Here is a 26,450-nt window from a genome sequence, read left to right on the forward strand (position 1 = left end):
ATATTGAACTATTCCTACCAACCTCTGTATGGGTTTTATGGGTTTTCTTTTCTTGCAGCTTAACTGTCACATTTCATGATAATGAGTGCCTTATTAGAGGATTGGGAAGCCCTTCAACCCTCAGAAGATCTTCCCCTCAACCAGCTGGAGCAGTGACTGGTATTTTCACTATGAAGTGTGAGCCAAAACCAAATTCAGGTTTATTATGTTACTAAAATATTAGCAACGTTACAATTTAAGAAATGTTTAGAAGATAATTTATTTATTTGACATTTGTTTACCAGGATAGTCCGACTGGTTCAGAAAGAACCTGTTTTCAGCAGAGGCTCTGGGAGAAAAGGTCCAATTACATACAGAAAATGTATGAACTTTATAAAGGTAAACATAAACATTTACAAGAGTTGCAATTAAACAGGTACATTGTTATGAGGTAGATGGTAACTAGACATTTATATAAGCAAGAAAACACAACATAAGTTATACAAGTAAATAATACAGAGTGATGAAGTACAGATGGAGAGAGAGTGAAAGAGATTCAGTCTTGTCTGGTCTGGAGAAGAGATTAAAAAACGTTTGTACCAAGATGGAGGCAAGGCACAGATAAGTCGGTAGTAATGGCAGCAAACTGGGGAAATCAGAAGATGCTGACAATTGAGGTAGAAGGGAAGATGGAACACGTAAATAGCTTCAAGTATCAGGGAGAGGTGGTTGAGAAGGGAAGTCTGAATGAAGAGGTCAAAGCTGGAATCAGAGGGACTACAGCCAACTGGCATACAGTGTCAGATATAGTCTGACAGAAGAATGCCAAAGAAGTTGAAAAGTAAGATGTATAAGACAGTGGTGCGACCACTAATACTGTATGGTACAGAAACCAGGGCAGTAAAGGCAGAGCAGATGAAGAAGCTAGAGGTCATGGAAATGAACCTATGAAGTGCCTGAGGAAGGGTGGTAGGATGCACTCTGAGATGGATGAAGAAATGAGGATGTAAGAGCAGAAGCCGAAGTAGCTCCAATTGCAGAAAAGATCCGAGAGAACAGATTATGGTGGTTTGGACCCATGCAGAAAAGCAGAAGGCAATCTGGTGAAGAAGAATTGAGACAGACAGGAAGAAGGTAAAAGGAAATGGGGATGTCCAGCAAAGAGGTGGATGGATTCTGTGAAAGAAGATCTGCAACAGTCAGACATGAATGACGAAGAAGGCAGGAATGTGGCATTGAATCGAGAGAGATGGCAATAGTTAACATGATTCCCCGACCCCATGTAGAAAATGGGTAAAAGGGGGCTGATGATGGTGATGATAAAGAGGCAAGGCGATAAATTAAATACTGGACTAAATAAATGACTCAAATTGCCTCTTAAAGCTACTGAACATTTGCGGATTTTGAGTCTTTTGTGCTATTCTGCAAAAAAAAAAATTGCACAATGTTGTATAGAAGCAAGAAGGAAGACATTTGAAGAGAGACCCCCCCCACACACACAAACACACACACAGACACACCATATATGCTTGACAGTAAGCTCCAGAGAAAGACATTACCCTTGGAGTAGTCCACTTTCTTGGAGACGTTAACCTGCTAGTGGTCTCCATGAAATGCTTCTCTCTCTCTCTCTCCTGGAGCCAAGGATTCAAGTTGGAAGTCCTTCAGTGTCATTGTTTCAAAAGTAAAACATATCAGTAATAAAACTCTTTGCCACCCAGAAAAATATGATCCTTTCCCTGTGCTGTTCAGTTCGACAGGGAAGGAGAGTTGATAATGGATATCTTTCTTCCCTGTAACCTGGATGACTCTTGTACACCTCTGCACCTTTCTGTTGGATTCCACATATGCCAAAACATTCAGAGAATCTGAGAATAATGACCAAAGCTTAGGGCTGGTACCTCCTAATGGCCTTGCATGTATGTTTTTCATTCATCAGCTCCCTGACAAGTGTAAGCAACTATTCCTGTACAGCCAGTGGAAGTTCCCAGTCCTACCGCTTGGCAAAGGAATATACTCCACCAGAGGACATGGCATCTGCTTTAATTTTTTACTCATAGAAGACCTGATGAGATATTTGGAGGTGGCTGAAGCAGTAAAAAGCCTTCCACGCATCTGATGTATTCTGTTAAGTGGAAGGCATTCTCCATCTAGGAAGAAAGGTATCGGTTATCTGTGTCGGATAATTTTCAGATGATTATGATGCATCATGGCCACCTCTATGAATAAGGGTCTTGGTTATTCCATAGGTGTAAGTCTGCGATGTTTCTTCCCATCATGATGTGATGGAATGTAGTACTGGGGCCCAGCACTTGGGCAGTGTTTTTCTTGGTGGCCATCGCTTATAGGATATCAGAGCTTCAGACCCTTATTTGTAAGGAATCACATTTGATATTTCACAAGAGCCAGATATTTAGAACTAATTCAAAATTTGTCCTAAAAACAGTGCCAGAAATGTCCTTAAATCAGTCCATTCATCCCATTTTTCTTTTGAAAAGGCAGAAACCAAGGGAGGAATGGCCCTTCATATACTTGCATGCTACTTCCATCTTCTGGAAATTTGGTTAAAACCTGAATTTAGAAACAGCTGCTCTTTTCCTTTGCCTCAGGAAAAGGTAGGGGCTTGCAGATAGCATGCAAACAATTGCAAGAACATTACCAACTGCTGTTTATTTTGGCACCATGCAGTGAAACATCTAAAGGAAAATGTTGCTGTCAGTCAGAGTCAACTTCACTCATTTCTGCTGCTAAGTATTACTTCAAGAATGTCTCCATCGCATACATTTATGTCGTGATCATATGTTTTTTTTGTTCCCAGCACACAACTGTGTGATGTTCAACTGCAGTACATGCCTTGAGTGGGCTGTTACCCCACATCTCATGTTTTGTGCATGGAATGTACACCCAAGGCCACCTTCAAGTCTTGGTGTTACTGTAGCAAGATCTGCACCAATCTGTCTGGGTTTTGGTGGACACTCACTCCAACCCTTGTGCATACAGCATCTAGGTTGTAAGTTGTACCAAGTGCCAAAAGCTTCTTGAGCAATATCATCGGGCACATGTTGCTATTTGTATGCTCATAACACTACAGGAATTAAAGCTTGTAATGTGTGTGCTTTTCTCTACTTGTTGTAGTAGATGTAAAGAAAGGAGTTAATTTGATGACTCACTGTAGTAGAACAGTATTTGTAATATGCTGAGTCGGTGTATTGTTAATACACAAAAGTAATAGTTGTACTGTTCTCATTATTTGTCACCATGTGTACTGTTTTGTACCCTGAAGCACAGTACATGTTTATACTTGCTGCTGCAGTGTTTTCTCACTAGTTGTTCCCTAAAAATAACCTTAGGCCATTGAAACTTTCCCAGGCACCAAAAATGCATTAAGTAAATAAACATCAAAGCCTCACACCCTAGACTGTAGTTGAAAATCATGCAACACGCTGGTAGAATGTACTGTTCTCTATTTTAGTGCACAACTGTGGTTTACTTTTCTCTTACATTTTTGGAGGTAGCAGTATAACCATTCATTTACCAGTGTGGGTACAGCTGTTGCGCATGTTTTGTCGGACCAGGGTGAGAGTACTTGGCAGTTTATATATCACCCCTCTACACAAAATGAATCTAGCCTAGCTCCTGTTTAAAGGACTGCACTAAAAGATCACATCACTCTTAGCTTTTCAAAAAGCCTCTAACCTAATGATACAGCTGCAGGTTGAAGTATTGTGTATTTATCCTTTCTGATAATAAAGTTATGCACACTTTAGAGAGGCTCCCTCATCTGTGTTAATACTGAATATTTTGGGATAGTCTAGTAAATTGACCTGTACAAAAATGTCAGTTTTGCTCCCATCTACGAAGGCATTTTATGGAAACATTTGGTGAGCTTTACAGAAATACAGTCATCGTTTCATTGTCTCAACTTGCAACATTCCACCTTGTCTTTGCTTGCTGTTTTAATTACTAAAGGCTAGCAGTTGCAATATATATATGGATATGTACTGCTAGCAGTGATGAAATATCACTGGGCCATGGCTCTTTCCAGCTGTCCTGTTGTATTTTTAATGAGACATGTCTGGTTGGTGGTATTTTTGCAACACTCCAAATAGGTGGGTAAGACTTTGCATAATCATAATCATCATTCAGTGCATCTGTAAATGTATTTTAGTAAGTTTAAACATTTAAGTTGTGAAAATGAAATGTGGTTTGTGGTACCAGCTGTGGGTTGAAACACAGGAAAAATCTTGCATGTTTTTTTCAGAAGGTACTGTATGCTTCTTTTTCAGACTTTGTATTCATGTGGTCTTTAAGCTGTTTAAATTATGTAAGCACTTTTAAAGTGAAGTTTAGAAGACAAAGTCATGACATCTCAGAAATGGCAATGTAGTGAAAGAATAAGGAGTGTTTTTCTATTGGGAACAGAGAACCGTATACTTTGGAAGTAAATGGGTAATTGTGTATTTGTTCTGGTGAAGTAATCCCTGTCTGCAAGAAATGTGATGGGTACTTATACTTACCAATTGTAAAACATTGTCAGCAAGGGAATTTTTGTGTATTTAAGGATACAGAGACTTACGTTTGTTGCACTTAATGACTATTAGCTTAATTGGTCATGTGATGTGTTGGTTTGTATATTTAAGTGTTGAGAACTGTGGTTCTGTTCCTAATGAAGTCCTTATGAGTGGCATTTAAAAGAACAAAAGAGCTAAAAAGAGTCTGTTTTTACTTGGATACTTCTTTCCCTTGCTGAATTAATGTTTTGTGTTGGTTTGGTTTGTTTACATTGTTTCCAGTTTTTTGGATAGTTAAACTTGTGTGACTTTGGTTACCTAAGATTATCCTCATTGTGTACTAATTGGAAGATTTGATTTGAAGTTGTTAATGACTGCCTTCAGTGGTTTATGAGTTCAAATTATTTTCCAAACAAACACAAAGTGGTGTGTTCACAGGCCCATGCTGTTTTGAGTTGACAGTGATCTGTTTGAATAAGATATTACCTTTGTTTGTTCTGTTGTATGTGGTTAGGAGTGCCATCAGCCTTGCTAACTTGGCATTTGCTTCTAACATTGTCTCACATTTTTGATCAAAGTGTGACATCCCATCCTGTTAATTGAGATTCAACTACATTTGAAGTGCTCCAATATTTTTGGTCTGTGTCATTTCAAATTTTAAATCCATATTAGTTCCCTCACAGGTAATTTTAAGATACTAAATCACTTGCTGCAACTACAGACAAGTGAATTTACTTTGATAATTACATCTCCCTTAGGTGAGGCACAAAACATTGTAAACCAAACAGCTAAAAATGCCAAAGTCAGGACCCCAACTTATTGCAATTCAAAAGCCCACAGTGCTACAAAAATTGTTTCTTCAGAGGGACAGTATTCTCTGAAGCCTCCAAGTTTTGGTACTGTTCTCTGTATATGACTACATACAAGATCACACAAAAATCAGAGAAAAAAAATCAACTCTGTTTTCTCCTTTTTTGAGGTGTGCAATCTCAAAATTCCCCACTTGTAATAAAACAAGCTCCGATTTACTGAGAAACCAGTAATATGAGAAAGCAAGGTTACAAATGTGGTAAGTCTTTCCAAAGGAGTCCATAATAAACAGTAATGCTCCCAAAGCAAACTCTTTCATCACCAGCTTCCTTCTAGAAAGAATTGAATACTCTGCCACACATAACAGCAAAAAGAAACTTGTACTTTTATTTCGTGTGTGTGTGTGAGAGAGAGAGAGAGAGAGAAAAAGAGACTATATGCATATTCACATAAACGTCTCAATATATAATGTCCCCCCACCTGCATTTCCTGCTGATCATTAAGTCTCCCTTCCTCTTCAGGAACCATCATGCAGTCAGGCATTAAGGAATATTGTTGGTAGGTCCCTAACCCCATGAGCACCAGTATTACCATGAGGCAATCTGCTTCCTTCCCTGGTATGTTTGTTCCTGCACAGAAACACACACACACACACACACACACACTGTGAAGCCCATTTCCCCAGTCTTGTGGCCAGTGTTAATGAGCAAACTTCCTCTTGTACAGGAGAAATTGGGTCAAGCAGGAGTACTATTTCCCTCCTCCAAGATGGAAACCAGCATAAGCTACTCACTCCCCTGCCCTACACCCCAGCCTCATGTACTTTGATGACTTTTCCAAACAGTCTCTATATCCCCCTTGCATCAAGCCCTCACATCAGTAGTCATTCTTCCTTTTAAACACCCAGTTAAGTCCCAGCTCAAAAGGATGTCTTGGCACAAGGTCAGCAAGTTCCTTCAGGGTTTCAGAAGTCATGGCTGTACAAGTTGCAGATGATATTCCAGCTCCTCGCTTTCTGTATTTGGCATCTGTCCAAGTTTGGTACATCAGTATGGCTACTGATAAAAATCTTATGGAGGGAAACTTGTCTACTTGGTCCCACTCAATAAGAAAGGATACAAAGGTGTGGTAGCCTGTTACCTACCACCCTATCTTAACACTCCATCCTTTGGCCAAAATGCTTTGGGGGGGAGCAGTTCATTCACAGCTTTCTTGTACCCTAAAAGTTAAAAGGCTGCATGAATTTCACTAACATGGAATTTACACTGAACTGATGGACTTTGGTAAGGACCGAATAGTTATCTGGCACTATTCTTGGACATCATTAAAGACTCTGATACAATACAATCTTGCATTTCTTCATCTTACAGCTACTCCATCTTCTTGTTCTCAGAAACCTTTAACACTTGGTTAATTTCATTGCCGATTTCCAGTTCAAGGCAAAGCTGAGAAATATGTCTGAATTCAGAATAGTTTTGTGACGTTGTCAAGGTTCAGTGCTTCAACCTCTGTTATTCTTTCTACTCATTAATGGTATGCAACTGAACCACAGCAGCAGCACTCAGTATGTCGATGATATTGCCCCGCTGTGCTTGGATACCAGCTTCTCCTCTGTAATCCACAGTGAAAGCTGGACATGAATAGAGGCATGTACATTCAAGGGGGTAGGGTTGTGGGTGTAGCATCACAATAACATCCCCCTTTAGGACCATGATATACACACAGTGGGGAACAGAGTGGTACAGTATTGCTTCCTAAATGGAGATGAATAGCTGATAGCAGCCAAAGCAGAGGCTTGATGGTTTCCAGACTTAGGAGCGGAAAAATGGCCGAAAAAAATGCAGGTTTGACAGTTTGATATAATCTTCCTTATTATAGTTGGAAACATTATTTAGACATCTGAATAAGTGGCTTTTTACCTGAACTACAAATAGATCATTAAGAGTAAATGCTGGACAAGCTGCATAATTTAATGCCCTGATAAACATAGCATTCAGGGCTAACATGTATCTACAAAGCATAGTTGAATAATCTTACAGCATCCAGTACTGTATTTTGTAAATATATTTCAATCTACTTGATTTTTGTGTAGTTAAAGAATGATTATTTAGCCTTATTAAAGTTTAGTGTTTTTACTCTGGCTGCAGTATAGAAGATCACAACTGGGTCTCCGAACATAACCAGCTTATGTATTCAAGACGTAGATGCCAATAAATTCACCACAAGTGCAAAACTCAAGAAGAAAATCTCTGTATCTATATTAAAAACATGTAGGAGTTATGATCTGTGAGGCACTATCATAATTCTTAGATTTGTAGTAGGTAGTTTGCATACAGTGAAGGAGACCATTAAGGAGTCTAGCCTAAATTCTCAGTTGCTCCAAAGCTCTGTCTGGTTAAGTGACTGGCTCAAAGTCTCATAGTAGGCAAGCAAAGATTCAAATCCTGTGCCATTGACACAGGAAGTGGTTTATTAACAAGTCAGAGCTGTAGTACTCAGTGCTGTCTCTTAATGTGTGAAGCTTTTCCTGCTCCATATTTACCAGCTACAGAAAAAGTGTGGGAGACGGTAAAACACTAAGTACTGCCAAACAGTTGGCAGAAAGTGTCCCTCTGAAGAATGAATAGCTTTAAAAGTGTAAGACTTATTCTGCTACTCTTATACATGTGGCAAAGTGAAGTATCTAACAGCTTTTAAAGCTGTTTTACTTTATGCCACTGTTTTTTTTTTTGCTGACTGGCACTGTCTACTGTTAATGTCAGGTGCTTAAGAAGCTTATCTCTCTTCCTATTTTTGGAGCATAGTTACAGAATTCCATGTAGTGCATGAATGCTAATTGTCTAGTCTGTAATGCATGTAAAGATGTGTAATGTGTCCTATTTGAGTCATGGCTGAAAAGGGTCTTCAGGCCATCCCACCTACTCACTGAACAGTTAAATAAAAATAAAATTGGCCCGTTTCAAAATCCACATTAACAACTTATTGTTTTGCTGATTTAGCAAGACATGTAAGAATGCTTATTTATAGTCAAATTCAGTTCATTTTTTCATTCATTTTATATATTTTATCATTTTTATGGTCCTGCAGAAGTCTTGTCCATTTTGGTATTAGAAGAGGTTACTGTGGAAATGCATTTTTCCCAGTTATGTTCTCCAGTTAGGTTTTTGCCTTCCTGAGGCCCATCTTATCAGTATTTTTCAATAAGCTTCTTTATTAAATTATGATATATGAAGTAGACAGCCTTACATTTATACAAATGAAAAACAAACATTGACACCAGTTTGGTTGCAAACATTATACATCACAGACGCCACTGAAACAACTGTAGTTGCAAACATTATACATCACTTATAATCTAAGTAATGTCTGTCCATTTTCTCCGTAAACAGTCTGAAAGTTATTGTGTTGTAAATTGAACTCGTCTGATGGATTTTCCCACTGTATATTCAAAATGTGACAGTGCCTCAAAACTTTGAGAAATGAAGCCCAGCCAAGGGAAATGTAAACCATTTTTGAATTTGGAACATCTCTGGGAATTCCCCCCTTCTCCAAGGTGTGGCAGTCTGAGTCACTACAGGTAGTAGACATATGGTCCTACATTGTGTGGTACAGGGGTCTCTCCCCCACATAAAAAAAAAAACTTTTAACTTGTACCAGTGAGTTTTTCACATCACTGTTACATGTATAGAATTGTGCTTAATGTTTCAGAATTCTGAGATTGTAGTCAAGAGTCCCTTACTTCTGACAAGGCACTGCCTAGAGTAAATTGAATGCAGTATCATTTGAACTGTTCTGATTGGTTAACATACATCTAAAATGGTATTGCCATGAGATGAACATAGATTATTTTCAAGATTATTCTTGTTTTATCTAAAATTGTGACCATGTTGTATATCTGATGCAATGTTTATTTAGTCTGTTTCTGGGCAGCTTAAGTAACACCAAAGAGGGTTTTGTCAGTGATGTTACCTGCCAATGGTTTCTAGCCCCTAGGCAACACACACAAAATAACCCAAACTATTAATTTAACCTTTACCTAATGGCACACAGTGTACCAGTTCTTCTCCATGTGGCTGTGCCATGCCTGTCACCCTCTTCTTGTGTTTCAACCATTTTCCAAAACTGCCTTATTGCTGTATGCTGTACCCTCCATACCCTTCCGTTTCCACATCTATTTTAATATGAAGCAGTGCTATCATCAGGCTAGGTGAGACTTTTTATGGTATACTTGTACATCTTTTTCTCCTCTTCACCCCATAGCTCATCCTTTTTTCCTCCATAATTTGTAACCTCTTTGCCATCCTGTTGCCTTCTTTTCTTGTTACTGTTTTGCAGTTTTCTTTTATTACTGCCATCATTACATATTTCTTTTCTTGATTTCCTAATAGGTAAAATCTATTTTCATGCAGCTATCAGGAAAGACTTGCAGCCCAGTTTTCACACTCCATTTCTTAAAAGCTCTTCCATGGGTGACTAGCCATTTGATGTGTGAAAGATCCAACCTTTTTTGACCCTCTGTTCCTTCTCAGAACAAATGGTTCCTCAAATATTAGGGTAAAAGAACTAAACCTTCATAAATAAGACACAACAGTATGATAGAGCTAGTCGATATGTTTTGATACATCTAATACTTCCACTACACTTCAAGCAGAGAAGCACATTTAACACCTTCAAGGCAAACCTATCCCCATATGCAACACCTCTGAGCAAATAAAAAAATTGCAAAACATGTTCTGCATGCAGCATTATGGTCAGCTTTATTGGTTTTGAATGCTTAAAGACTTGTAAATAGTCAAGAGGAGTCAGAAGCCATGTAGCTAAAGCTATTGTATATTCTGTAGGGGTCCTTTGCACATTTCAAATGAGGCTTCCTAAAAGGAGATACAAAGTATCATAGGGGTTGGGGATTGGCATAATGGTTAAGGTGTTTACCTTTCAGACAAGGTGCAGAGTTTAATTTTTAGTAAGGGAAATTGGCTGTTAAAATAGTCCACAAGAGCAGCTAGCCTAGTACTCGTCTGTGAAACCTGGATAATCAGGTGGGCGGCCTCGTATTCTTCCCTGGTTTGTCTTGTGTCCCTTTCCTTGCAGCTGAAGGGAAAATTGAGTATAGGTTATTGGCCGTGTTTGTAATGGTATGCATACTGATTGCCTAGTACTTTCCTGTGCACCTATGTAGTCCCAAACACCTGTCCTTCATGTATTTCACAGTAATTGCTTTGGGTCAGATTGCCTCATAGTTATTATTGTCCAGTAGTTTCCTCTCTCTCTGCCCCTCCTCGCTCCGTCAGTACATTTACATTGATGAAAACTAGGTCAGGAGTTTTACCTTTCCATTTAGGGGTCCTCATTTTCAGTTGAAGTCCGTCTACCACTAGAGCTTCTGCCATTTTGCCTTCCTTCTCACTCTGGAGATGTGCCTTTCAAAAAAACTACTGAGATTTTCTTTTTTCTGGTAATGCAGTTTCTAAGCCTGCCATTATCCTTTTTTTCCCTTGTATCTCATTTTTTTTTGTTTACAGGAATATTCTACGTGCAATTCTATTCTTCCCATTAGTCTAAAGGCCAAGCACCTTCGTCTGAATTTATTCTGTTTTACTGATCAGTCTCAGTCTTTTAATTTGCTCTTATATTACAATATGACACCTTTTACCTCCTTTATTTTCTGTATTCCCATTGTACAGTCTCAAAGCATAATTATAGTTTAGTCTTACCAATTTTACATAATGTTTCTGGATTGTATTTGGCAATTTTATTTTCATCTAGGCTTCTTACTTTGTGGAAGATATTCACTTACTTTTTCTTTTATTGCATTCTGTTCTGTTTTCTCTCTCTTTTTATTAATTTTACAGCTGCCAGCATTAAGCAGCACATGTATGCCAACATGTCATTTAGATAGTGGCAAAATACAAATGGGGGAAAAAGCATCTTGAAGTAAATGTAGATGATACAGAGCTCTGAGTGGAAAAAATACATCTGAGATGCTCTTTCATAAGTGCAACTGGTTATGAAAGAAAAAGTAATTGTGTCCATAAACTGTATAAAAAATTATCCCCAAAGAAAAGAGTTTAAAATGAGAGAAGGGTCCCATTTCTTTTAGAGTATCACAGCCTCCAAGTGATTTTGAATAGTAAAACTAATATTGCAGGCTTACCAATAAATAATAAAATGAATCTCCCTGACAATCATTCAGGCTACTATGAGCATTATAATGTTAAACTAAACCAGTGTAGAGCATTGTCTCATGAGGTCCTGAAATGTCCACCTCAAAATGACAAAACTGTATAAAATTCAAAATATGAGAAATTGTGATAGCTTTTCACATTTTTTGGAGAAGGAATGCATGCCCTCCAGCTTGACCATCAGCTGGTCTGCTCTCTAGCACTGTACGTCTGTATTTTTTACCTTAATGTCTGCAGTACTATCCCCAGTGGCAGGTTATGAACAGGTGGGGTGGGATGGAGTGGATCAGCCAAGAGCATCACATGTGCATGCTCATGGTGGAGTTCCATATGGTGAGTGTATTGAGTACATGTGTGTTCTGCAGTGGACTGGCATTCCAAACTGGAATGGCTCCATGCCTTACACCTGTTTTCCAGAACAAGCATCAAATCTCTCAAGACCCTGAAGAGGATAAAAAGGGTACTGGAAAAATGTAGGAAACAAGGAAGGAGTAGTTAAAGGACAGTAAACTTCACATTCCCAAAATGTATGTGCTTATATTGCCTGTTTATTTAGTAAGCTACAGGGTGCAGTAACATCTGAAGACAGTTTGACTTCAGACTTTACTTAGTAAATAAACATGCGAGTTGATTAAAGAGAAAAAAAAAGAGAGAGAGTAAATAGTTAAAGAACATCGCAAAAGCAAAATTCAGACACAGTGGCTGCATACCTCTTAAACTCTTAGCACAAAAGAAATGAACAAGGCCGAAGATAATGGGGGGGGGGGGGGACGGACAAAGACCCAAAAATAGGGATATATTTTAAATATTGCTCTTATAGTGTGGAAAGTTAATAGAATAGGATTTCTGAAACTCAAAAGTATGACATTTAGTGACATCAATCCTCGAGGATTTGACAGAAAACCACAAATTCTATGAGGAACAGACCAAAATATGAGGCAAAAAGCTGGACATTAGATTTCTTCTTCCATTCATACCTCTCAAAAGCTCATTAACAGCTGATATAAACAGGTTTATGTTGGGATTAACAGTTAAACTGGATATACTTAAAAAACACAGCATTAAAGGTTGTAGTAATTAGCATAGAACTGTTGACAGAGGTTAATCCCAAAACTCACCTCTTAATGGAGACAGCTTTGCTAAAAGAGGATAGCTTAATAAGTACTGTAAGGCAGCTGTAAGAGAACGATCCTGCCTGGCTCCCAACAAGAAAGGACATTGAGAGGTATAATATATATATTTACATTTTAAAATGTGTATTTTTAGGGGTACATGTTCATAAGCTTGGAGTAACTATATGTTTTGAGTATGGATAAAGCAGGGCAAAGCAGCAGACTTTGAAATCACATATGCCGTTAATATTTATTGGCACTACAACAGATGCTTTTAGTTCAAGTAAATATACCATCCTGCCAGCTTCATTTAAGGCTTTAGTGATAAAAGCAGCAATGAAGAAAGAAAGAAAAAAACTAGCAGCCCAGAGAATGGATGCCTAAACTACTGAGGTTATTAGATACTAGGGGAAGAGGAGAGGCAGGTAAGGTGTGAACTACACTGCAATCAAACATGGCAATTAATGAAAACAGATTGTAAGAGGCTGAACTTGGAGATAAAAGAGGATGACTGAGAGGAATATGGAGCATAGGATGAACAAACTGGGAAAAGTCATAGTATAAGGAAAAACTGAAATAGTGGTATGAGTGCAGTACTGGAACAGCAGAGGATAGTGTGTATGTACATGTGAGGGGACTGCCACAAGGCAAAGGAGGTCAAAGCATGTCTGATAAATGGGACTGAAGACAGCGATGGTTGCTGTGCAGACAACAAGGACAGGTACACAAGCATGATTTAAATATATTGAAGAAGCAGTAGGTTAAAGGTTACAACTAGCAAAGATAATGAGGTGATGAAGGAGCAAGGTATTGATACAGCAGGGTGGTACTTGTGTTGGATGATTCTATCATATGGCATGTTACATTACAGCAGTCATGAAACTGTGGCAAAACACTGCAGTTAAGCCATGGTAAAGGACACATTATTCCAGGGATACAAATTCAAAGGAGGATATTCCAGGGTGGCTCTGTCACTGCTGCTCTTTTTTCTACTTAACAGATTTAGGTCATGGCTACAATTTGGCCCTCAGAAACAAAAAAGTGTAGAGACTTTTCATCATCTTTTTGTAGAAGAGTTAAAACTATAGTTCATTAGATGAGGAACTTGAAAGCACAACTAGAAATGGTCAAAACTTTTTCAGATGATATTTGTCATTTGGTCTTGATAAATGTGCAAAAGCAACATTTAAAACAGGAAAACTGTAGCACCGAGAAAACATTAGTTTGAAGAGGGAGTATGCAAATATTTTGGCACTGAGGAAGGATGAACAGTAAAACATGAACAAATGCAAATAAAATTTAGGGGTATTTTAGAAGTCTAAAATTAATACTGAAAACAGTGTTGACATCTGAGAACAAGATCCAAGCTATAAATCAATTTGATCTTCTTCCCAACTTACAGTTGGAGTGACTGACTAGCCCCAAAAGGTGCTGGGTAGTTGGGCAGGAAAACAAGAAGGATGCTTCATGATCATCAGATGATTTATAAAAATCACTGTATACCAAGAATATATGTTCCCCATTTTGTTAGAGGTTTGAGCCTCCTTGAATTGGTTACATGTATAGATTTGCAGTCATGAGACTGCATACATGTCTGCTGACCTTACAAGACCCAAGTGTAGTGAACGTTTTGAAACATGAGAAGAGTGCTTCCCTGCTTAGTTTAGCAGAAGCATATCGGCATCAAGCAGAAATACATTAAAAAAAAAATCAGGTAGCAAGTGAATGTGCCAAAAAACAAAAGAAAAAATATAAGGGGAAGGATCAGATGAGAAAGCTAGAAGTGTGGAAATTGCATAAATATAGCTGCAAGTATAGAAAACACTTAGAACGACCTCATGTTGATCAGGATCGAATGCAGGAATAGTTAAGGAGGGGTGAACAAACCAAAAGACAAAAGGTTTAATATTGGTGGCCCAAGACAGAGGACTACATACATTGTTTTACAAAGTCCATTGAACTTGTGGAAGAAACAGAAAAATGTAGGTTATGTAAAAGAGAATTGTAAACAGTTGCACATCTTGTTGCTGGTTGTGATATACTATGGCAGAAGGACTGTATACCGAAAGGTATAAAAAGGGTCTATATTTAACCTGGAATGTTTAAAAGAGTGAACACTCTTTAATCGACCCCTGAAAATCCAAAGCACTAAGTCCCGAACACATGGAACAGTGATCTTTTTTTCCCCAGGGAAAAAAAATCACTGAGACGTTTTTGGGACTTTGCCATTTCCTCCACTGTGGTGCGATCTCGGAGTTGGTATATTTAAGTAGGGGGGCACAGCCCCCCACATCGGGGGTTGTGGGGGGTTCCCCTCCCCACGCACACACTTTATTTTATGTTTGGATTTTTTTTGGCAGAGCAACGATTTTTTTTTTCTTCTTCCCTGGGAAAAAAATTGCTGTCTTGTGTGTTCAGGATTTAGTGCTTTTGATTTTCAGGGTCGATTAAAGAGTGTTCGCTCTTTTCATCATTCAAGGTTATAATATAGACCTGTATAATAATGTGGCAAGACTGTTGCATTGGGGATTGTGAAAACATTGTAATATTGCAGTGCCTGAGAAAGATTGGAAACATGAGCCACAAAGCATTATAGAAAATGATGAAATTTATATCGCATTGGATCACCCATTACCAACAGTTTAAAAATAGATGCAAGAAAAGCAGATACAACAACAGTCCATGAAAAGAAGACAAAAGTGGTATTAATCATTGAAATTGCTTTACCTAGTGACTACAGTGTCTTTCATACAGACAGTCATAAAATTCCAGGATTTGCAGGCAGAAATGAGGGCAATGTAGAAGAAGGGGTACTTAGACAGTTCCAATAGTAATAGGAACAACGGGTTTTATGAAGAAGACTTTACAATCGTACTTAGATACGTTACCGATACATTTAACGCCGTACAAATTTTAGGAGGGATCATTGCTGGGCACATTGTAGTTGTTGCAAAGAGCACTTCTGGCTAACATCAAAGACTGAAACAATACTAATTTCATGAACTTTAATCATACTTTGACTTGGGAAGGGAGTCCATTCCCCTTATGGTATTAGAAACCCAAAAGACTTAGAGAAATTAAAGTGGGAGGGAAGGGATATAGGAAGAGTATTTTAGGTGAAGACCAGCCTAGGACTTGCAAAACCGTGCAAATCAAGATAGCTTCAAAAACATTCCAAATGGGTGGATGTGTGTTTTATGACACTGCAGGTCAAGAAAAAGGACCATGAAATGGCTGAGGTGGTGAAGAATATGACAGTAGAGGCTCTGGAAACTTTAGAAGACAGACAGGGAATTTGCTGATTGATTTTATTTCTCTCTACTGCTGTGGAAGTGCCTTCAGTAGGAAATGGAAAAAAAAGATGGCAAGAAACAGAGAATTCCCTGAGCAGTTAAGGGATTGCTGCAGTGACAGAGGAAGTGGAACAGAAACTGTGGAAGCACATAAGTGCATCTAAAGGTTTCTGCTGGGGGACACCCGCACCTAGTTAGGATGATTGTCAGACAACCTGTTATGAAGGTTTGTATGATTTGATACATTAATTCTGTGATTCCTGATTGATCATGGTTAATCTTGCATGCTTGTTTGGTAAAGTTATCGATTCCCTTTATCTGAAGTAGTGACCTTGGAGATAATTACTTTTATGTAGGGCTTAAGGGGTCGTCATTTGCACTGGAAGTATGCAGGTGCTTCCCACAGAAAATATCTATACATTGACTTTTCGGTATTGTTTTGGAATAATCCACTTTGCCTTGCCAGTCTTCACAAATACAGTATTTGTAAAACTAATGTATATCCAACGACATTTCATTTCGGATGTGAAAGGAAACTAGAGACTGATGTAAACTCAGACACAAGGAGCACATGCAGGCTTTGCATGAAAGCCACATACAGGTACTGAACCAGGAAATTAAGTGAGATGCAACAGTGCTAACCACTGCACTACTGTGTTGCAATTCATTTAATAAAATAGATTAAACTGGCTTTGTCTGCCTGATTTGTCTGAGTACCGGTGTCTCTCTTTTGCTATTTTCTGCCTTTCAGCCACCCATTTTCCCTTGCCAGGTGGGTCCTGTCCTCAGACTGAAAAATTGACCATAAGATGCAGCAGGTTTTGCCAAGGCAGAGGTGTCACTGGAGCTGGGCTGATAGCCATCATATCACAAGCAGTGTTTTGTTCTTTGCCTGACTTTACTTCTGATGCTTGAACATAGAGTGATATGGACACACTGCATCATGATGGCCAAACTCTGGTTCTCTGCCTGTTTACCAGTAGGTTGGCTGGTAATACAAAACATTGGCTTCCTGGCCAGTTACAAGGCTAGCATTTCAAAAAGGCAGAGTAAGATGTGGATGTCACAAAAAAACTGCTGATTGTCTACCCTTTAAGCAGTGCAGTTTAAATCTTGAACAGCAGTAGTCTTACATAGTGGCTGAAGGGTAATTATTTTCTGACTTGCTAGGTCAGCTAACCCTATGAAGCTGAGGTGTTTCAGGGAATTTAGATATCTTTACACTTAGTTACCTAAAAGGTAAAATAAAGTTTAGCATTTTGAATGGTAGTCCTCACTTTCAGAATTTAACTGTCACTCACTGTAAGATTCAAACACAGAGAGAGTTTCAGAAAATATCGGTTGTAATTAATCAAGTGCAGATCACTCATTCGGTAACATCTGACCCCAGTAGCCCATGTAGAAAATTAAATTGTATTCTCTGTGTCTTCTGTGCCCGTGTTTCTAGACCACTGTGAATTGAAGTACATGTTTTTTAAACATTTTAAATTTGTCATGAATTATCTGTCAGTGAGTTTCTTATACTTCCTGCTGTACATATCTATTTACCTAGAAGAATTTGTCTCTCTTCACTGAGTGGTATTCCTACACCCCCCCGACCATTTATTTTAGTACCTTCTTTCTGTTTCTGTCACAGTTGCAAGGACATGGTCATATGATAGGTATGCCATGGCATATGCTGCTTATTATAGCAGTTGTAATTACTTTGTCAGGTAACTACCATTAACTCGATAATCAGTTTCTAATTGGTACTATAAACATTTGCCATCTGAACAGGGATGGCCTTTGGTCAACTGGTTCCCTGGGCAAAAGGTGTCCACAGCACCCCCCAACACCACCCAGTGCCCCCATCCTGGTCTACCTACACCATCTAGATTACTGGAAAAGCAGCCCTGCTAGAGCGGTGCCCTAGGTGGCCTATGCCTAAGGCCAGCTATGCATCTGGAGTGGAGCACTAGACTTCAAAAGGTAATGTGGTTCAGTTTACAAGCTGGTATATAACTAACTACACTCTAGCACCAATGTTATCCTGTAGAATTTGTGTAAATTTGTTTAAAATAAACTTTATTTTTTGCTGATAAAGGAGATGTATTTGACATTTCTGTAAGCAGAAAGAAACTGTTTCTTGAAGACTGTCAATTGACAGATGTCAGCAGGTATTTTACTTTTATAATTAACGGAGCAAGGTCCTCATTTGCATTGACAGGTTTTTCAGTTCTTTGTGCACAATTTTCTCATGTGGCAGTGTTTCAGAGATATTCACACAGGCAGCATTGATGATATTGGCTTTCAGGTGTCTTACTGAGAGCTGCTGTGAGAGTATACAGTGAAGACTTTAGCTTGGCTGGGTCGGTCTTGCACTTTTTAATGAATAGCTTGTATGTGTAACCCTTTTTCCCTTTGCTTGGATGTTGGATTTGATGGTTAAGGCAATATGCTGCTTCAGGAAGTTAGGGTAACATTGGAATTGCCTAGGATTTTAAAAAATGGGAATTTGCTGATTTCTGTTTTGTCTAGGTGGGAGGTTGGCATAATGAAGAAGGTGGTTATTTACAGACACAAGGTGCAGGGTTTGATTTTCACATGGGGTAATTGGCTAAGCTTAAAATGGCCCACAACGGTAGTTTGCCTAGTACTAATCTATGAACCTATGACAATTCTATTAACTTTGTTAGTGATTTGTGTCCTAGATGGTTTTGGATTTGGCCTTTTACAGGATAATGTCATAAAAAAAAAATTTCTTTCATTTCAATGCTTAAGAAAGTCTCCCCCGACCCCAGACATTGCTTGAAAACTATAAGTAGAACCTGCTGAATGCTAAGATTCCTCTTCTCCTCCAGGGACAAGACGACACAGCTTCTCCGGACGTCCCCTCCCTTCAGTACAGAAGTTAATAGATTCAGTAAATGCACTGCAAGAAGAGAAGTTACGACTACAGGAAGAAAAGTTAATTCTGACAGAAAAAGCAACATCAAAGGAAGCTGAAAACCAGATTGTGGTTAAGCATTTGCGAGACCAGGTATTGTATGTAAAGCAAAGTCATAAGGTTTAAGCACATTTGATTTACTCATTTGGGCAATAAACAGATCAGTTAGTTAATGGCAGATTGCACTTGAGACAACTGAAATTTATGATCTCACAGTATATATTAATGTTGGATTGAAGGAATTTGCCACTAGTATTTTGTATCCATATAGTTACTACGTAGGAATGTCCCAACAGACATTGCAGGAAGAAGTATTTCTACAACCCCCTGCCAAAAGACAGGAAACAACTGTAGCATTGTAATTTCACAAGTATAGAAAGAAGATATGACCTTGCATATCTCCAGCACAGTGTTACTGAAGCCTGTTGAATAAAAAAATTGCTTCACTGAAATGGAATTACACCTCTTTACTTCTTAAAAACAATAATAAACTAGTGCAAATGTAATTCTAGCCTTTCTTTCCGTGTCAGTATATGCAATACATACTGCACTAGACATTACTGAGGTTTTTTTGCATTCTGTCTTATGGCTGCTGGTAAATTTATGTAGCATCTTCTGAAATCTGTATGAAAGCATTCAGTAGAGCCTTTTGTGTTTCTTGCACAAGATCCAGACATTAAACAAAGATTTTACTAGAAATCTGACAGATATTTACATATATTCCTGTCATGTCATAATACTTGCACCATCAGATCAGTGTTGTGATATTAAACATTGTTTCTGAATAGGATTTGCTGTTCCTTTTTGTATATTCTGCCATAAAGCTTTGACTTCCTGTCTTTCATGTCATAGCAAAATCCAACTAATTCCATAATAAATGTGCCATACCTTTATGGATTGGCCAGGGCTCTAAGGGCCACCAGCAAAATATCATGTGGGTCCATACCTCTCAACTGTCCAGATTTTTGCCTCATATTTTTTGGTCTCTTCCTCATAAAATTTACGGTTTTCTGGCAAATCACTGAAAATTGAAGTCACTAAACAATGCAGCACATTTGAGTCTGACTTCATATCCTTCAGAAAATGTATGCTAATATAAATACTGTTCTAAGTCTATAAGAGCAATATTTAAAATCTGTCCATATTTTTGGGCCTTTATCCCCCCATTATTTTATGCTTTGTGCAGCTTTCTTGGGTTAAGAGGATGAGAGGTGTGTGCACCTCCCTGCTTCTTTCTGCTGGCCCTCACACTCCAAGTTAGTGTATCAAAGTGCCACAGATGCCTTTAATGTACCATCTCCCTCTCAGTGTGCATGTTGCTTGTTACCTTTGGTTTAGTTTTTTTCATTGGATGCTGTGGAGGCTTCACTGTCTCTCTCCCCTATCTGTTCAAAAAGTGTGGTGTTTCCTGTGGTGCTAAAGGACAGTGCACAGAAGCAGACCCGTGTTCCACTTGGACTGTATACCACCCCCATTCAAGGAGGGGCTCGAGCTTGACAAAATGAAGGCAAACTCCAAAAAACAAGCGATAAACCAAATATGAAAAAAAACAGCTTCACCGGAAACCTTCATGTGAAAAAAACAGCCACAAATGAATGTAAATGCAGGACCATTTATTATAAACAGAATTCACTTGGAACAGTATACAAATACAAAATAAAACATTAAAAATGTAAAGCGCTTTTTGTTTTTTTCATTCAAAAACTGCATCAGACAGTACACTTAAATCACTGCCTCGCTTTATACATTTAGACTATATACGTCAGCAATTGTGTGATCGGCAAGCCTTCCCTATGCCCCTCATGTATTAAACAGCTTACCATTCATAAAGTCTTCATACTATACTAAAATAGTTGTAAATATAATAACATAAAAAGACATTAAATATAACCATTATAAATATATTAAACTTTAAAATACAACATTTAACGAACCATTGATTTTAACTTCAAAACACCTGATATAGAAACACTCATTCAATCCTGGCCATTTTGAGGCATCAAATCTCAATTGCCAATATAACTCGGCTCTTTCAAGGCATAAAGTTCAAGCCCCTCCCCTTTCATTAACTTCCATTTTCTCCAATATTATAAACTTGAAATAATGACCTTCATTGTTCAACAAGTACTTATGTAGACCACTTGTTGCTTTTTTTAATTTTTATGTCTCTTAAGTGCTCTTACATTCTTTCTTTTAGCTTTCTCTCAGTTTTACCACCATAAAACTCTTTACACAAACAATAAAACCCACAATAAATTATTTTACCTATATTGCAGTTGCATTTTCCTTTCATTTTAACTATAATGTTATTAATGCAAAAAAAAAATACCTTCAAGGATGATCTTACAAAATGCACAAGAGCCACATTTGCCCATAAATGCATTTTTATCTACCTTTTGGTTCCACTCAAAGATATTTTTCAAGTTCATTCCTCTACTATATACAATACACGTTTTTCCCCCACTTGTTCCCTTATGTCTCTATCATTATTTAAAATCATCCATTTCTTTTCCAAGATGTTCTTTACCTCCAGACTATCACTATTGAATACTGTGATAAAAGAACATTTATATCGGTCATACTGTTTCATTATATTGTTACCCTTTGCTTCTATTCCTTCATTAAATTCAATTTGTTGGTTACTGTTCTCCATTGTTTTCCTAAAATAGGAACATAAAAATTATTCTTCCTTTTTAATAACTTCTATCATTGCTATTTATAAAACTTGATGGATATCCATGATTCAGGAACATATTCCTTAACAATATACATTCATCCCAAAACATTTCCATATCTGTAGTCATATGGGCTAGTCATATGAACTGTCCTTTCACTACCTCTCTCTCATTTTTTTGGATGTGCACTTAAAAAATGTAAAAAAAAAATATTTAGATGTTTCTTTTTTAAAAATTCTAGCTACAAGTCTTTCATTTACTTTATCTTTCATCAGCCATACATCTAAGTAGGCTATATGTTCCTCATTCATATTGTAAGTAAATTTTAAACTGGTGCTTATGTTAATATATTCCATAAATGATTCTGGACCCGTTCCACAGGATGAATGTCATCCAGAAATGGTTATAGTAGAAGCAAGAATCAAAAAATCTGGTGTTATACAGGTATTTTGTAACATAACTGTATATGCAAACAGCCCTCCACAACACGACCCCATAGCTACCCCCTCCTTTTATAAATATAATTTCTTGTCAAATATATTTTTTAAGATCATTTCTAAAAGATGCTCGTATAAGTTGATATTCTATTGAATCACATCCTTATCTTGTAAGTATTCCGTAAATCAATCAGTACCCAAATCATGGGGAATTACCGAATACAGATCTTTTTACATCACTTGTGACAAAAATCTATGAACTCATGTAATGGTATATGATTACTTTTCTTTAGAAATTCCCAAGAATCCTTACATAAATTGCTCTCCTTTAAAACCTTGTTTTAGTTTGACATCAAGGAATTTTGCTAGAGGGTGGGTGATCGAACCTTTCACATCCACAATCGGACACATAGGGGCTGTTCCAAATTCGTATGCATCTTGGGAACACCGAATAGGGCTTAGGATCTTTTGTGCAGTATACCAGCTAGTATCCATTCTTGTACTAGTTCCTTGGCAACACAGCAGTTTGTGTGTGCGCATGTGTGTGTGTGTGTTATATAATATGGCTAAGGGCCTCCTTAAAGACCATAACTTGCCAAGCTCCATGATGATATATTCCAGAAAACCTGATCTCTAAAGCAGTCATCCACTTTTTTAAATATTGAAACTTTCTACTGATCTTATTTGAAAGGACAGTTTATTCCATTGTCTGCCAGCTCTATTTCTAAATAATTACTCCCATTTTGAAGCATTGTTCTTATCAGTTTCTACTAGTTAGTCATTTCTGCTATGTTGTAGCTCAATACAAATCTTTAACAGTTCTTTGGGTTAGAATCGGTTTATTTGCAAGGAAACAAAAGGAGTGCAATATTTTTTTTTTTTTTTTGCCAAATGTGGGGAATTACCATAAGGAACGACAATTCAGTACCTTAACCTCACTTAAGACAAAAACACCATTTTTGTGCACTTCCAGTTTGCACCCATACCTCCTTATGGCATACAAAACTTTTTTGGGTCTGGCTTTTTTAACAAAGTGACTTACTAGCTAATAGGCATTATCAGAAAGGGCAAGGAGTTAACAAAATGGCACTAAAATTGCTAGTCCAGGATGTCCTGTAGTGGAGAAATTATTTTTTGTTTGCCACTTGAATTTAAATTTATGTTCATATTTTCATAGCTGAGAGACCTACATGTTGTTAAGGTGTATGGTGCGAAACTCCAGTGTGTGAGACACAGGATAAGTCTCGCTGTCAATGCCGGTTTATATCACACTATACTGGAAATATTGCTAGATATTTGCTAGCTACACTGCGGGAGTGGTGCTGCAGTAGCGTTGTCTCCTCACAGTAAGACGTTGTCCTGTTCGATTCTCAGCTAGAGCATCTTCTGTGTGGAGACATGCGTGAATGGGTGTACCTTCATTGAAGGTTGTGCGTCAGGGCTGGCAACTCGGCATGTAAAAATCTAATGCCAATCATTAGCGGACTGGAGTTCCGCTGTGGTGACCCCTAACCGAGAAAAGCCAAAAGACACAACAGTTTGCTAGTAATTATGGAAATAAGCAGTGCTTTCATATGTACCTCAAAAACCGAGTCGCTTAAAAACTGTTGCATGACATTAAGGAAAACCTTAGATGTTGGTGAAGAAAACTGTCTTTGATAACTGCACTGTAAGTTGCACATCTTGAGAAATATCCAATATTTGTTTTGCTAATTATACAATTAAACTTAGTTACAGAAATATGAAAAAAAGTCTCGATAAACATGCACTTGTAGAGGAATTTCTTGTCGTGTGAAAACTTGTATGACTGGCTAACAAAACTGTTCTAAGAGTATTTGTCTAGCCTGACAGTTTTCAAGGTATGAAAATAAATGTAATTTGGGGTTTGTGTGATTTGTAATGTATTACACAATGGAAAAGGCTGTGAATGCACCGTCATCACTGTAAAGAATGCTTACTTGATAACATGGCTATTTATACAGTTTTAATAGCTTTTATTGTTCGCAGAATATTGACATGTGTTTATCTTATCCTTTTTAAGTTTATTTTTCAGAAAATGCTATGGAATGTTAGATGTGTGTGTAGGCTGCTAGAGGTGCGACATTCCACAACACATGGGCGTTAATGAATTAATTCAGTTTTTTCACGTTTCTCACTGAGTACAGTGTGATCCACCCCACAGTAGCTGTGAAAAAGTAGCACTTAAGAGCTTCAGTTTCTTTCGCAACAAGTATATATTTCAGATAAATCCACAAGATTTTCTCTAGAATGCAGGATAATTATCTTTATCCCTAACTAGCATCAGGTAAATCATCCAGACGTCTCCTCTCCAAGAACACCTTTCAGCTACCCTTGTCAGTCCCTAGCAGTTGTCTTGGCTTCCTTTCAAAATTCAGAACTGGGGAATTTAACCTCTAGCAGTGTAATAGACTTGCTTAGCTGTACCCATAACTATTTACTTCCATACCTTACATGTTAAGGGTGTTTCCTGAACTCAGCAGCTATTACTATGCCACATACCCCCCCCCCAGTAAAACTGCCAGTCTGAGCCTCCGCAGGTGAGCTCTACATCTGAGACAGCCCATCTGCATTTAAATGGCTGCAGCCTTTCATGATGGGAGATCCAGAAATTCAGATTTGGAGGGTCATTTCCCATTGAGACTGTTTAGGGTTGCTGTCTTCCCCTCCTGCAGCTTGCCCATCAGCTGTTCTCATTCACCTGGTCTGCTGGACCTACATTAGTCTCCCCTGGGCTCAATCTCGCCCTGGTCAGATGCTGATGAGGAGACCAAAAAAAATTTGTGCAGCCTCATATTACTGCCAAGGGTGTATGTCCTAACCGTTCCACCCCTTGGCAGTCCTTCAAGTTCCACTTTAGGTATTGCATTGGTAGGTGCCTATGCACTTATCCATATACTTAACCTCTGAATAAGCAGTACACCTTTCTTGCACCAAGATCACCAGGCTTGTAAGTCTATATATTTCAGCAAATCTAGGCTGCCTTCAGGATACTTAAACTAACAATGGCTGCTTGCTGCTCACCCCTCATATGGCCTTTCCAGTGCCCATGCCGCTGGGTGAACGCAGGTAGTATGGACTAAAGCACATTATGCCTGTGTTGCTCTTCACCATGAGGCTGCTCTAGAATCCATAATTCCACTGAAAAAGGAGAACTTTCTATAATAAGCATCAATTCCCTTCCTCATGGTACATTAGGGTGTTTTGGGGCCTACATGATAGCAAGACACATTTGTTTTGTAGCCATGTATTAGTTCTCTGCGTTGCTGAGCTTTCTGCTTGTATAACACTAGGACCATTCCTCTCCACCTACAACTTAAGAAAAGACTACACCAGTACCTCTCTAACGCCATCTGACTATACTAAGAATTAAGAAATGTGTGCTGATGGTTCTGAACACAGAATACTTTTTAGTTGCCTAAAGACTTGTTCTGCTTCTGTTGTCCACTTAATCTTCAAGGGAGCTTACCCCAGGTCATGCAAGTCAATTAGGGTTGACGTCTTTTCAAACGGCCAAAGTGGGACATTTTTGGTGCAAATGCCATGTTTTGCAGGCCGAAACATACCCACGGCCAGTACAAAGGACAGAACTTCACTTTTTTGCCTAAATAAAAGTGTATTTGTGTAGCATTTTAGTTGCTTATTCTGTTTCTTATAACATTTAGGTGTTTCAGATACACTTTTATACAACTATTATGTAAAATATAAGAAATAATTCTATTCTAAAATCTCAGGATATTTGCCATTTTTACAATTATTTTGCAGGAGACAACTGCCCAAAGAGGGACTATCCTTCGCAAAGTGGGACAGGTGGTAACCCTAAAATTAATGAGCTAGCGATTGTAGCAAAATCAGGGACAGACTTCTGATGATAACTATCTCAGCCTATTACATAGCTCAGTTAGTAGGCTTCTGTCATGCCTAAATGACATACTTCTCAACGTCTTACTGCTATAAAGCTGGACAAAGCCAGAAAGAATGGAGGGACAAAGGCCCAAAAATAGGGACAGAATTTAAATATTGCTCCTATAAACTTAGTTATTTGTATAACAGGTTTTGCGTTATTTATTTTCTGAAGGATATAAAGTCTGAAATTCAAATGCCTGTCATTATTTAGTGATTTAAATTTTCAATGATTTGCCAGAAAACCTCAAATGTTATGAGGAACATACCAAAAACATGAAGTGAAAATCTGTACAGTTGAGAGGTATGCTAAAAGATATTTCAGCTGCACCACCAGTAAATCCAGGTTGATGCAGGGAAATTTAAAGGCATTTGAACTTTAGGTTGATGACTTTCACGGTCTTCATATATGGTTACTGTGCCATCCAGTTATGCCACAGCATATCCAGTAGATACATCAGCCTTTGGGATGGTGCAGGTGCTTTCCTGAGACAAAACATGAGGACTTTGTAATGGGGGTATGTATCTGTTGTGGAAAATGTCTCAACTCCTAGGGCAAGCAAAGTTTGCCAATGGCCTTTAGGTCTACTCTGAACATTAACAA

General features: G+C 38.2%; 1 protein-coding gene across 4 annotated transcripts in view; it reads left to right on the forward strand.

The window, feature by feature from the left end:
* The window catches only part of KIFC3 (kinesin family member C3), a 663,225-nt gene that overhangs the window by 317,810 nt on the left and 318,965 nt on the right, over positions 1–26,450 (forward strand). For all 4 annotated transcript variants that reach the window (XM_044081520.1, XM_044081521.1, XM_044081522.1 and 1 more), the window contains one exon: positions 18,728–18,906. In XM_044081520.1, coding sequence (XP_043937455.1) covers positions 18,728–18,906 — 179 coding nt within the window. The remainder of the gene's footprint in view (positions 1–18,727; positions 18,907–26,450) is intronic.

Source organism: Protopterus annectens, chromosome 8.part0 (assembly GCF_019279795.1).
Source record: "Protopterus annectens isolate FY-2018-M chromosome 8.part0, PAN1.0, whole genome shotgun sequence".
NCBI lineage: Eukaryota > Metazoa > Chordata > Ceratodontiformes > Protopteridae > Protopterus > Protopterus annectens.